Genomic DNA, 12,895 nt, shown 5'->3' with positions numbered 1-12,895 from the left:
AACTATTTTAATGCCTCTGTATCAGTCTCACTACAACCCTTATAACTGTAATATTGCAATACTTTTTTTTTTATTGGGTTGCACCAAGAGATCTCCCTCAAATTTTTGCAGAACTGTATGGGAATCAGGCCGGTTGAAACTGACTTTCTTTAGATTCACACTAGGGTAATGTAGTATTTTGGTTCATGTTTCTTTCTGTTAAATGAGGGGGGTTTTGTATAAATGGAAATGTTGGGAAATCACCCACATTTTTTGTATGGATTGTTTCTGTGTGTCTCTTCATCACAGTGCTTTGCCTCTTGTGCTAAGTGTTGTGTATTACTTACTTAGAAAATAAAAGACTTTTTTCATCATCTATTTCAGTCAAAATGTGTACCAAAAATTCTTAAATTTGAGTTCACATTAAGAGTCACAGGGTTACTCTGGTTTGTGTTCTTCTTAAACAGCCTTCTGAAAGAAAAAAGAAAAGGTCAGCAAAACCAGGCTTGTTATGAATAGCCTGATGCTGCTGTGTTTCCTCTTGTCTGTGAGTGACTCAAGAACCTTTCATAGCTATTTAAACCTACTTCAGGGCCTGCTAGAGCCCTTTCTGAGGCTAACAATTCCATTAAGAAAAGTGCTTTCTAATATGTTGCTTGAACTCTGATCTGATCCAAAAAAGCTCTGCTTAACCTTTTCAGCTTGACTGAAGGATGCTCATTCCTGAGGATTTCTGCAGTTCATCCCCAGCCTACAGGGATTACTCTTCCTTTTTTTTTGTGTGTCTTTCTCTGGAAGGAGTGCAGCGGCAGATCGCCCACTGCGTGTGGAAGGGAAGCGGAGCGATCAAAAACTCTTTCTGTGACCCAGCAACACAGCCGAACGGGCGGCAGAAGAAGTGCTATGAGCAGGACTGCCCACCCAGGTAATGGGTTCTGGAGGGGCTCTGGGGGTGTTCACTAGCAGCCTTACTCAAAGGAAGGTGTTTCTGATGCCACATTGGTGTGGCATCCACAGCCTACCATGGTGAGGGCTGCCACACGCTACAGAGCAAGGTGCAAGAAACCCCCTCTAAACAAATTAGAAGTGAGCCACCCTCAGAGGTTTCTAAGGCAAGTTACTGAGCAGTCTGTGCTGGAAGTGGCAGAGATTGTTTTCTGATGTATGTAGATACTGTTTTTGTTCAGGTTGGGTTCAGGTGTGCCTAAAGACTGTATAAGTTCTTACTTAAAAATTGTATCCTTGGCTTAGCTCAAGTGATAATGCATCACTGTGTGTTCCAAAAACAAACTAACAAAGCCTTTTGATGTTGTTTCTCAGTATTTTTTGATATGCCTTTGTTCTTTTAATGAGAGGTGATGAGTGAAAATGCCTGCTTCTAAAACTAATTTTTATACTTTCTTTATAACACAGTATTTGGCTTTTTTTTATTATGTTCCTTCTTCTTTTTGAGTGAAGTGCAGCTTTCTTCATTCTGTGATCACATGGGAATAATTTTTTCCTTTCTCATAACATTCTCGTAATTTCTATTCATCTCTGGTTTTTCTGTGCTACCATTTTAGGGAGTAGGGTAAGTAAGACTAATCACAGCAAACATTCCAAGTTCCCTCAGAACTGCAGGCTTGTACAACAGGCACAGATTTGCTGGAAAGAGATCAATACTGGGTTTTGTTTCATGCTTTAGGTAATAGAACATCTTGGTTTTGTCTTCTGTTGTCTTTGAATGTCGTTTATTGTGCTGTTCACAAAGGTTCACCAGTCTTTCCCTAGTAATTCTACTTCAGTCAGGATCAAATCAAAGCAATGAGTCTGTGGAGTTCATTGTGTTGCATTTGCCAGCAGTGAATTTTGTGAAACTTTGATGTGAAAAGTTCTGCATGGTTGTTGGTTTTATTAGTTCTTTCCAAGTATCTTCACAACAGTAGAGGATGGCTCCTTTGGGAGTTACATCTTTGTGCTTGCATCATAGACTATCACAGTTTCATAATTCTTTTTAGATTGTCAGGAAATCAATTGACAGTAGACCCAACTTTTTAATTACTTGACTTGTTAAGAGCTGAGGCTACCCATACACATTGAGGTGTTTCTTATGGCACATATAAACTGTACTATCAATTCAAAAATTCCAAATTAACTCAATTTATGCCATTTGTTCTAAGTGACAACATTATTCAGAACTGCTCTTGAAAGTGAGGGAGGGGAATTTTTCCCCTGTTGAGCAGATTGCAGAATGTCATACATGAACCAAACTCTTCTGCGGACAAGGCAGAAAAGCTCTCTTGTGCTGACAGCCTGAGTGATGCTTCTTGAGCTCATTCTGTGCTGCAGGGACAATCACAAGTCATGCTTCTGAGGACACCGAAGTCATGACAAAGTGCGGTGCGGAAAAACCATATGTATTTAATTCTAGAGTCATGTTGTGTATTTTTCTCTTAGTAACATAAAAGTGACTGTAACAGCTTGACCAAAGGTCTCAGTCCCTGTTCTGGCTCTCAGCAGGGTCTACATGCCTAAGGAGGAATAAGGGCAAGGCAAAGATAAATCAGATTTCTTTCTGATGCTCTTCCAGCTTCCAGCTGGTTTTAATTCAAGGCATTTCCATTTTATGGCTTGTCTAATCAGTAACCCCCAATGAACTTCACTCATGCAACCTTCCTCTGCAACCTTGTAAAACTTCCATTACTACAAACTCTGCAGGAAGTTCCACAGCTCTAGTGCCTCAGTGAAGTACCACCACATTTTAACTATTTCGAACCTGGCTCTCACTAACTTCTCTTGGTGGCCTTAAGTTCTTGTGTTAGAAGAGATGGCAGCAATGAATGAATTGTTAGTCACTCTTCCCAAGTCCATCCTTTTGTAAATCTGCTCTCTGTTCCAGGCTGTAGTCCCAGCATGGGATTGAGTTGATGGGATTGAGTTCACTTTCCGTGGCATGTGTGGCACCTCTAATCCAGACAGGTGGTTAATAATCTTCATTTGAAACCCAAGACACCTTAGCGTAGTTTGCTAGTTCTAAAGAAAGTCTGAAAACTGGAGGCAGACATGACTGAACCATATGGCATTTTATGGGATAACTGAGAGTCCACGTGAAGCTGCTGAGGACAAAGTGTTCCGTAGAGAGATGGCTAAATTCAGTGCTAGAGGTGAGGACAGCGCTGTTAAACACAACACTGCAGGAGACCTTTGTTTAGTGCTGCAGCCACAGAACTCAAATCATTGGATGACCTTGCACTTCTCAGCAGTGAACCACGTGCTTTATAGTAACATCCTATCCCAAAAAAAAGACAGTTGTTTCCTACTAAATCCCAGTGATGAAAAACGTGCTACCATTAAACATGCTACTGCACCACTAAATAAGAAATAGATAATTTATCAAACAGAAGTGACAGACAAAGAATAAAATGTGTGTGGCTCTCACAAACCAGGCCTTATCTCATTAATCCATTTCAGGAAGTCAGTTGTAAATGGTTTAAATTACAGTCTAAGCCTTAACATTCTTGTTTGTTAGCTGATTTGCTTTGTGTTTGTTTTATGCTTATTATTACACTTACTATTATACTTTCTCCTAAAATAATTCAGAGGAAAATGAAGAAAATATTAAAAATATCACAGTACATGTATGCCGTGTTTTGATTCAGAACAAAATAAAAGTGGCTGGACAGCTGAGAGTTAAAATGTCCTGCAACCACTCATGTACAACTTGAGTGATATTGCTTAGCTGCAGTGCACTGAGACTGCAGCTTAAATGCATGCTTTTTTCCACATTATTCTATGGAGTATGGTTTCCAGTTACGTATTTCTTTGGTAGGCAGGTATTTAGTCCCATAGGTGTCAATGTTAAAATCAAGAAATACCACTTGAAAAAGAGTGAGATTTTAACTACTCACAGCATTGTGAATAAAGTTTTGCTTTCCCCTGCAAAGAAAATTGTCCAAAGCCTTTTTAACTCGACTACCCACTTGAACAGTAACCAGAAGTAGATTATTTTACAACTACTTGTAATCTCCTGCTTTTTATCTGCTGTTATTGTGTTGTCCTGCTTCCAGAATTCCAACAGCATAATAAGAATAGGAAATCTGGTTTCTATTATAATGCACAGAGTGAGAATCAGTGCCCTGTTGATATTTGCTTTGCCTGATTCTATACAAATACGTAATGAAAGCCAACCGTCTCTCTGTAGGTGTGACATGGCATGGTGGGAAGGAAGGAACATTAAGCCCATAGGCATGACTGTCAAATTACAGTTCCAAAATCCCATGCTGCTGCTTTTTCAACAGGATTCACACATCATTCACCACACATCATCCCTGTATTGATGATGTCATGGACACGCTGTTGGACTCTGCCTAATTTGTTACAAGCTTTAAAAACAGTGTGGGAGCAAAAAGATAAGTCTCATTTAAGGTAGCTGAATGCCAGCTGAACAAATGAGATTTTCTTCCTGTCTCTGTCCCAGACTTCTTGCAGAAGAGCTGAGCACTCACACCTTAAGCTGAGGAAAATTTTCTGAGGAAAATTAGTGCTCATGCAAATTAGTTACCCAAATCATGCATTTTGCTTCTTTGTTTGTTTGTTTGTTTGCTACCACAATCTTTCAATGGCATGCCTGCCTGCCTGTGGAGATAAGACAGCCATTTCACTTTGCAGGGATCAGATGATACAGTAATACTTAAGAACCACTCAGTTGCTGTAGCAGTAAATGCCAGAAGTAGAATCAGAAACCGGAGGTAGAAATAAGTACTGGATGGCAACTCACCATCAGGCTTTAGTTTCCACCAGCTTGTCCCAGTCTCTCACCACAGTCTTTAGCTTGTCTGGGAGGTCCAACAGCTTGGTCATTTCAGCTTAGAAGTTGCATATTTAGAGCTCAGATTGCTGTGTCAATTCTGGATGTGTTCTCAGCAGTCACCTCCAGTTTTGGTTATGCCTCTGCAGTGTGAGGAGACAGCAAAAGCTCCAAGATAAGAAGAGTTTGGCAAAGCAGTCACTCAGGTGCTGCTCTCTTCTCTGTGGTCCAGGCATCCTGTACCTGAACAGAGAAGTGGATGTTGGCTGTTTTGCCATCCTTGCTTTGCCTTTGTTACCCTTTGGCCGAGATGCCACAGTTCAGGTCCTCAACAGAAAACATGGAGAGACAAGAGCACAGGTGACTCCATGTCAGGCTTCTGATTCTTGGATGTTTAGGGCATATGCATGTACCCTAGGATGAAAATAGGAAAACAACATCAAAAATTCCAGTTACTGATAAGAATAAACTTCCAGTTAGAACAAGTTTTTTTGAAGTTACCTGCACTGAGTGAGGAAGAAGTCTACAGACTGGCTGACTGTAATTTTATTTTGATCATAAAGATGGAATAGGATAAAATCTTAGTTCTGGGATTTTCTAACTTTGGAGCACCTGAGTTTTTTAACTACATCAACAGCTTTTAAAAAGTGTTTTGTGTGCATTAGTTAATCACACACCATTACTGCTGCTCAAGGTAGGTTCTGTAGTAAGGTCTGATAATTTATTGCTTGGAGTTTGGTATTTCAACCTGCCAATTGCTAAACCCTCAGTCAGAGCCATTTGAAAATACCGAAGGGGAAGAGGTGTCAATTTAGCATATCTGTACTTTGAAATATGTCATCTGGTACTATTAAAATTAATAGAGCAATTCACATATTTATGTTCCATTTGTGCCGAAATGTCAGCAGTTTACAAGATTATAGAAGAGATAAAATTGTAAAGAAGATGCAAGAGAAGACAACAACCCTAAAATGGCTTGATTCAGGTTGTGATAATTTTTTTTTAATTTTTTTTTTTATTATTGCTCTGTTCTGCTGAGGTGTACTTACTTTTTCTATTTACTTGTTAGTTTTCCTCTGTTGTTTGCAGAAGCCTGGAAGAACAAGAGACAATCTGAAGGAAGGCCAGGAGGAGAAGAAAAATATTTTGGATGCTTTTTTTGTTTAATTGGTTCAGAGACCTTGCCGTTGGGTTGTGATGGCATGGACTGCATTCTAGAGCAAAGCAGTCAGTGCCACAAAGGGCTTCTGGGGTAACTTAAAATGAAATACTGTTTGTATAGATAACTAAACAAAAGAAGATAGGATTAGGTACCACAGAGAAGATCAGATGGTTGCATAAATAAACTGTATCATAGCTTGATTGCTCTGAGTCTTGGTTGTTTGGTGGGTTATTTTTTAATTGTTAGGAATAGGTACCAGTGCCTTCCATATAAGCAGCAGCTCATTTGCAATGGAAGTAAAAATGAATTAAAGAACATGGAAACTACAGTGAGAATGGGAGAGGGATTGTCAACAAAGACAAAGAAAGGAGTAAAAACATGAATCTGGATGTTGAACTTTGAGGTATTTATCAGATTAGGATTATTTTGTCTCTAAATTCATGGACCTTAAAAGGAAAAAAACCCAATAGAATGGTGTTGGTTTGGTAAGCCAAAAGAAATTTTTTCTGCCTTTTTTTCTAGAAAAGTGTTTTCTAAATATATTCCTGCTTTGTTTTCATTATAAGGCTTTGTTGTGACCTCCTTGAAAACTCATGAACAAGTCAAGTCTAGGAGCTTTTGTGGCTTAGAGTTTAGAGCTGGGCCAGGTTTTGTATGCAGCAGCTTGAAGTTGTATTCTTACTTTGGGCACTCTTAACTAAAGGAAAAAGGGTTTTCTTTGTTTGATTCATTCCCCCTTTTTTTCAACTATAAAGATAAATTTTTAGGCAAGTGTCACAGTTGATGCCAATACTTCTCAAACGTAGAAAACCAGAAATTTTTGCTCCCCTTTCTTATAATGGAAGGCAGATATGCAGGTGCACAATCTGCTCATGGTCATCATGAGAAAAAGTAGTTGGATGATGCTGGGGAAAGGCTAAGGTGAACCAAATGTAAAGAGAACCATTCTTGTTGGTAAGGTGTTTTGCACTAGAAAATACTGCTCTGGAGGAAACAGTTATCCTTAATTTGGTGGAACATTGCATACCACACTGTGGAAGAATGACTTTAATCATGGCAGAGACACAAAAGGGGCTCATTTCTACTTTGTGAAGGAATGAAGAACAGAAAAGTCCAGCCTAGTGCAGATCTGGACACCATGCCCAGAGGGACAGCACTGCAGCACACTGTTCCCACACAGCATAGCTCTGGGTAATCTGGGTTTGGGGTTCTGTGCCTTGCTGCTTCCCCAATGGGAACTGGCCTTGGGGAGGTAACCCTCATGGAGAGCCAGTTTGAGCCCTTGTGCGGTACTGGCTGCATAGACATGGGCAAAGGGATGTTTTCCACCTCTATGCTGTCATTACAGACTCCCCACTGATTCTCATTTGTTGAGTCTTCTGTACTGAGGTAGCCATAAACAGAAGAACAGTGAGATAGAGTAAATAGATTACTTCCTTAAGTAGATTTGCTAGAAGTTCCTCAAAGTTGGATTTGAAGGACTACCTACTCAGTGGATTCTTACACTTAATTGAAACATAAATCTCAGTGTCTACTTCTGTCTGGAAATCCTGCCTACTCCTGTCTTCTCTCTTTCACTGACTGGCTGGTACTAGAGCACAGGATGGATGGGAGAACTTGAGTGATCTGAGCTTAATGTGAAGAACATATATCTGGGCCTGGATTTTAAATTACTGGCTCTTTTTCTTGCAGTCTCTGACCTTTTCCTTAGTATGCTTGTGGTGGGTTGTTTTCTGATGTTTCTCACCCTGCTGGTTTTCAGGTGGTGGGCAGGGGAATGGCAGAAATGTTCAACCACATGTGGCCCAACAGGCCAGAAGAAGAGAACAGTACTTTGCATCCAGACAGTGGGATCTGATGAGCAGGCACTGGATGTCATGGAATGCCAGCACCTGCTTAAACCAAAGACCCATCTGTCATGCAACAGAGATATTTTGTGCCCATCTGACTGGACAGTGAGCAACTGGACTGAGGTAAATTCATGTCAGCTGAAACAATGAACTTTTTGTGAAAAATAACCTATTATAGCCAGCAGAGAGGACAAATGACCTGGTGTTTTGCCTTCTTAATTTTTTTTTAAATGCTTTTTTTTTTGTTTAACGTGTTCACACATCCTTTGTGCAGAAAAAAAAAAAGCAGGCCTGCTTTCAAAAGACTTTAGCAAGTATTGCATGTTAACTTGCTGAGCTTTTGGGACTGTAAAACGTAGTGTGCTTAGTGCTAAAGAGTCTGTGTGAGAGCCAGGCTGCTGTGGGCCAGACTGGGGGGAGGTTCTATGTCACGTCTGTTGGTCAACAAAGAAGCGTTTTTACATTCTTTTTATTCATATTTCTTGCATTCAGGACTCTGGATTTTTTCCCCATAGCTTTGGGACCATATGGGAATTGTTCAAATCTGCACCAGGGGAGGTTCAGGCTGGACATTGGGAAGCATTTCTCTACTGGGAGGGTGGTCAAACACTAGAACAGGCTTCCTAGACAGGTGTTTGATGCCCTCAGCCTGTCAGTGTGTAAGAGGGCATTTCTACAATGCCCTTAGCAGCATGCTTTGACTTTTCGTCAGCCGTGAAGTGCTCAGGCAGTTGGAGTAGGTGATCATTGACAGTACTTCCAGCTGAAAATACTGTATTCCTATCTTTTTTGAAAACTCGTCTCTCATCTTTGTCCTAAGTCTTTTTTTTTTCACTAGACTCACTGCCGTAAGAACAGAGTCACATAGTGAAATAATAAAATCTTGTGACTGTATTGGATTGGTTTATGCTGCTCACACACCATCATCACAGAATGTTGATTGTTTTGTTAATTGAGTAACCCCCATGTTTTAAATGCCTGTGAAAGAATAGACTGAGCTTACATGACTAGCAGTGCAATTATATAGGTATGGCACACTGCTGGTGCTCATATGCCCTTGGATTATATTTACAACTTACTGACAAAAATACATTTTATACCTGGAGGAAGTGGAGGGAGAGAGCATAGGATGGGCTATTTCACCTGCACAAATGACAGGATGGTCAGGAGCTGATGAACTTACCTACTGTGAGGCTACTCTGCTTGCTTCCCTGCTCCTGTTGCTGTGGAGCTGATGTTATTTTACACCTGTGAACAACAGAGTGCCCCAGCAACACAAGGTCACTGGTGTTTCTACTGCCCCATGACCCAGACTAGCTCTAAAATGAGTTAGATATGCATGGGGCATTAAAGTCCTGCAAAAGGAGTGTTCATCACTTCATGTTGAGCACCTGGTTAGGCTCCCTTGCATCCTAGGAAGAATTCCTCCAGTAGGTTGTTTGTAACATCTCCATTCCTACTCACCAGTCATCCAGCCTTAGTATCTCAAACCACAGAAGTGTGATTTTACAAAATCCTTAGTGGAGTGACAGCTGCTGAAGGCATGGCTGTGCCTGTGGCCCTGAGGATGAAAAACATCCCAGAAAAGCTGGGTCTCCTTCCAGCACCCTTTATACGTGCTGTCATTTAAATAGAAGCCAGGTTGGCTAATTACTTTTGGTAATCTTTAGTTGAGGAAAGACATGCTAGTAGCTCTGGCAGTACTAAGACTGAATGAAAAATCAGTTTCATAAAGTCAGCAAGGGTCTGTGAGCTGCATGGGTCATCACAGCAGGTTTGTGGCACTGTGAGCAGCACTGACCCATCAGGTGTGGGTTTGATTCCAGGTCTTTAGTCTGTTTTTCATAAATCTGGTGGAAAAGGTACTGGCTAGATGACTTTGTGAGTCAATGAAGAAATAAAATCCTATCATACTACTTTGATATTTTGTCTTTATCATGTAGTCTTTTTTCACTACTATTTCCCTGAGGTGACATTTACTTTGAAGAATTTGGAAAGAACTCCATGATAGCAGAACATCACTAGAATAAAGGGCTTGTTCTTCAGGAAAAGCTTTGTAATTGATTATTTGTCATGATGCTTCTTTCTTATGAACAAGTGCCATCTGATAGTTCTGTGCAGCAGAATGAAGAGGGGAGATACATTAATTCTGTTTCATTTGCAGTGCACTGTCACCTGTGGAGGTGGAATAAGGACTCGTAATGTCACTTGTGCCAAAAATAATGATGAGCCATGTGATAGTTCCAAGAGACCAAACTCTAAGGCCCTGTGTGGTCTTCAGCAATGCCCTTCTGCTGGCAGATTTCTGATGCCCCCACAGGCACCCAGAAGAGGCAAGATCATAATCAGAAAAACAACTGCTGATCCTGAAAGGAGTCTTCCTCGCAGAATACCCAGACCAAACCCCAGGTTCCATACAACAACAAGAATACCCAAGCATGAAGGTGTAACTTCCTGTTTGCCTACGTCCTCTGGTTTGGGTAATGTCTCAGGAAAAGAGGGAGCGGCCAACAGGACATTACAAAATAATTTTGCTGGATCAACTGATGTTTACAATTACCCAATAGTTTCTACTGAAAATAGCTCATATCTAAATACTTCTTCATGGCCTTTTCATAACAGCTTAAATACTGAAATTATAAGGCATGCTGAGAGCACCTCTAAAAGTGAGCCAGTTTCTACTGCAGAGAGTGAGATGCAAAGAAGTGAGGACACTCCTGTTTCCTCTTTTACCAGTAGTCCAGGAATAACTTCCAGCTATGATTACTTAACTGAAGAATCTGACAACACTGATGGGCCACTTGGAGTTAACAAGAAACCAGCTGATCTTTTATACAGCACAGAACTCAGTCCTGAAATTGGAACCAGAAGCACAACCTTGGACACTGCCTCTTCTGTCATTCAAAATGAGAGTGTGACTTCTCAGTCCCCACCAGCATCTCATCACCAAGACCCTTCTGTGCTCAATCCTGTTAGCAGAGCAGCACAAGGGCTGGTACTTCCAACAGCAGCAAACTATGTCAGTCTGCAAGTTGATATGCCTGCTCTAGAGGTAACTACCCCACAAGCAGTGGTTACAGAAATGCCCTCAGAGCTTGGTCATGCACCCAGAGACCAGACTGACAGCAGAGAAGAAATAAAGCTGCCTGACACCATAACTACCAGCACACAATCCACACCTCCCAAGCATGCTCTGAAGAACCAAAGTGCAGCAACTGAGAGTGTTTTAATGAATGTCACAGAAAACAGCCGTGTAATAACATCCAACAGTTTGTCCAGTGATGCCTACTGGATAGTAGGCAACTGGAGTGAGGTAGGTTATTTTTTGGTCATAAGAAGTGGAGTGTGTGAACAGCTGTCTCAAACACTGCTCAGAAAGCGAAGCTTCTTAGTTTGTCACAATTATCTGAAATCAGTATCATACATACTAAATACTTATCACAAAAAAAATGGTAACTTGTGATATCTAAGATTAGGTTGCTTACAGAGAATGAATATAGTCATCATGGTGTGTAGTGGTTTGGTCCAAAATATCCATCTATTACTTACTTATTTTCTTTCTGTGAGAGAGGAATTAGGAGAAAGCAAAGCAGGCACAAAACTTAAAAGAATATAAAGAAGTTTATTAACAGACCTAAAAGAAAGGGGGGAAAAAAAATCAGACTAAACCTTCAGAACTCTCCTCCTCCCCCAGCCTTTTTCCCTTCTCCCACTGACAATGTAAAAAGACAACCCTTGAGATGTTCAGTCTGTTTACCACTTCTATAATAACCTAGTTCAGTTCACTTAGGGAGAGGAGTCCCTCTTGTTCGTGCTATGGAGACATCTCCACAAGAAACAGTTCTCTCATGGCTTCAGTATCACAGTGAGACAGCTGCCCGGGTTGGTTCTCTGCTCACATGTGAAAGTCCCTTCCCCCGACCTTACAGCTTTCCCCATAGCTGTTTTCAAGGGTCCAATCTTGAGCTAATGGGGTACCATTTTAAGGATGAGCTGTTCAGAAGCAAAGGTTCTCTTCACCCATCTCTGGGAGCATCTTCATCTCTAGGAATAGAGGCCCTCCCCCTTCCCTGGGAGCAAAGGGTCCTCATCAAATTACAGCTACTGTCATTTGCTTATTTCACCACAAGTACTTCTGCTCACAATTACAGTTTGAATGCTTCAAATCCCCATGCTTTCATGGAATTACAGTGGGTACTCTGATGCATCACAGTCCATCACCACCATAGCTTTACAACAGAATTTCAACTTCTAAGCTCGAAGCATCTCCTCTTTCTCCTCCCTCAGGGTTTCAGCCCTTCCTTCTTCACTGACTTTGGTGTCTTTATGGCATTGACTCGGGAGAGGATTGATGTCTGCAGTCTTGATCTGTTCTAGAGGAAACTTACAGCACTAAAAAAGGGTTAATCTCACCCGGGCCTTGCAGCTGGAGTTCACTTATCGCTGTTGGTCACATGCTCTTTGCCGGGCAGTGGGGCAGCAGTCTCAGACCAGCCCCGGCCGCACCAGGGGCTGCCTGCACAGAGCAGGGCTGGGGGGAGCCACGGATGGAAGAGGGCTGTGCCACGGCTGACCCGGCTGGGCCGAGCAAGGCCCGGCCCGGCCAGGCCCTGCTGGGCTGCCTGCAGGCCCCCCCCGCTACCTGTCCAAAAGCTGGAAGACAAGAGAAGCTTTCCCAGGCTCTGTTCGTTCTTAAATGTGGGTCACGCAGGTGTGTCGAGCTTCTTAAGTGGCTTAAAAAGTTGCCAATATTCAAACTAGCCAGTTGATAGGTTCTGTTAGGTCATAGAGGAAGCTGTAAACACCCCTTTGCAAGAGAATCATTTCTGTGGCTGATGGAGCCCTCTAACAAAAACCCAAACTCTACTAAACCATGACATGGGGCCTGGTCACATTTTACAAATTTCCACTGTAAAGTTTTATTTTTATGTAAAAAGGGTTCTTTTTATGCTAATGGATTTTATGTTCTTGAAATCATGATACCTAAAGTGAGAGATGTATCTGAACTAATCCCCTCATTTTTTGATGGCCTTTTGTACCAAGCTAAACAAGGTCAAATCTAAAAACCTCCTATCCCTGATCTGCCTCTGTGTCTCAGTATTGATGGAGAAGGGTATC

At 41.5% G+C, this 12,895-nt stretch overlaps 1 protein-coding gene across 2 annotated transcripts in view; it reads left to right on the top strand.

Annotated features, from left to right (window-relative positions):
* ADAMTS12 (ADAM metallopeptidase with thrombospondin type 1 motif 12) overlaps positions 1-12,895 on the top strand; it is a 154,666-nt gene that overhangs the window by 126,378 nt on the left and 15,393 nt on the right. For both annotated transcript variants that reach the window (XM_069001164.1, XM_069001165.1), the window contains exons 17-19: positions 778-904; positions 7,690-7,900; positions 9,942-11,090. In XM_069001164.1, the coding sequence (XP_068857265.1) occupies positions 778-904; positions 7,690-7,900; positions 9,942-11,090 (1,487 nt within the window). The remainder of the gene's footprint in view (positions 1-777; positions 905-7,689; positions 7,901-9,941; positions 11,091-12,895) is intronic.

This window comes from Aphelocoma coerulescens (genome assembly GCF_041296385.1).
Source record: "Aphelocoma coerulescens isolate FSJ_1873_10779 chromosome Z unlocalized genomic scaffold, UR_Acoe_1.0 ChrZ, whole genome shotgun sequence".
In the NCBI taxonomy this organism is placed as follows: Eukaryota; Metazoa; Chordata; class Aves; order Passeriformes; family Corvidae; genus Aphelocoma; species Aphelocoma coerulescens.
The sequence above is the reverse complement of the archived record's forward strand: the minus strand, read 5'-3'. Positions and strand labels throughout refer to the sequence as shown.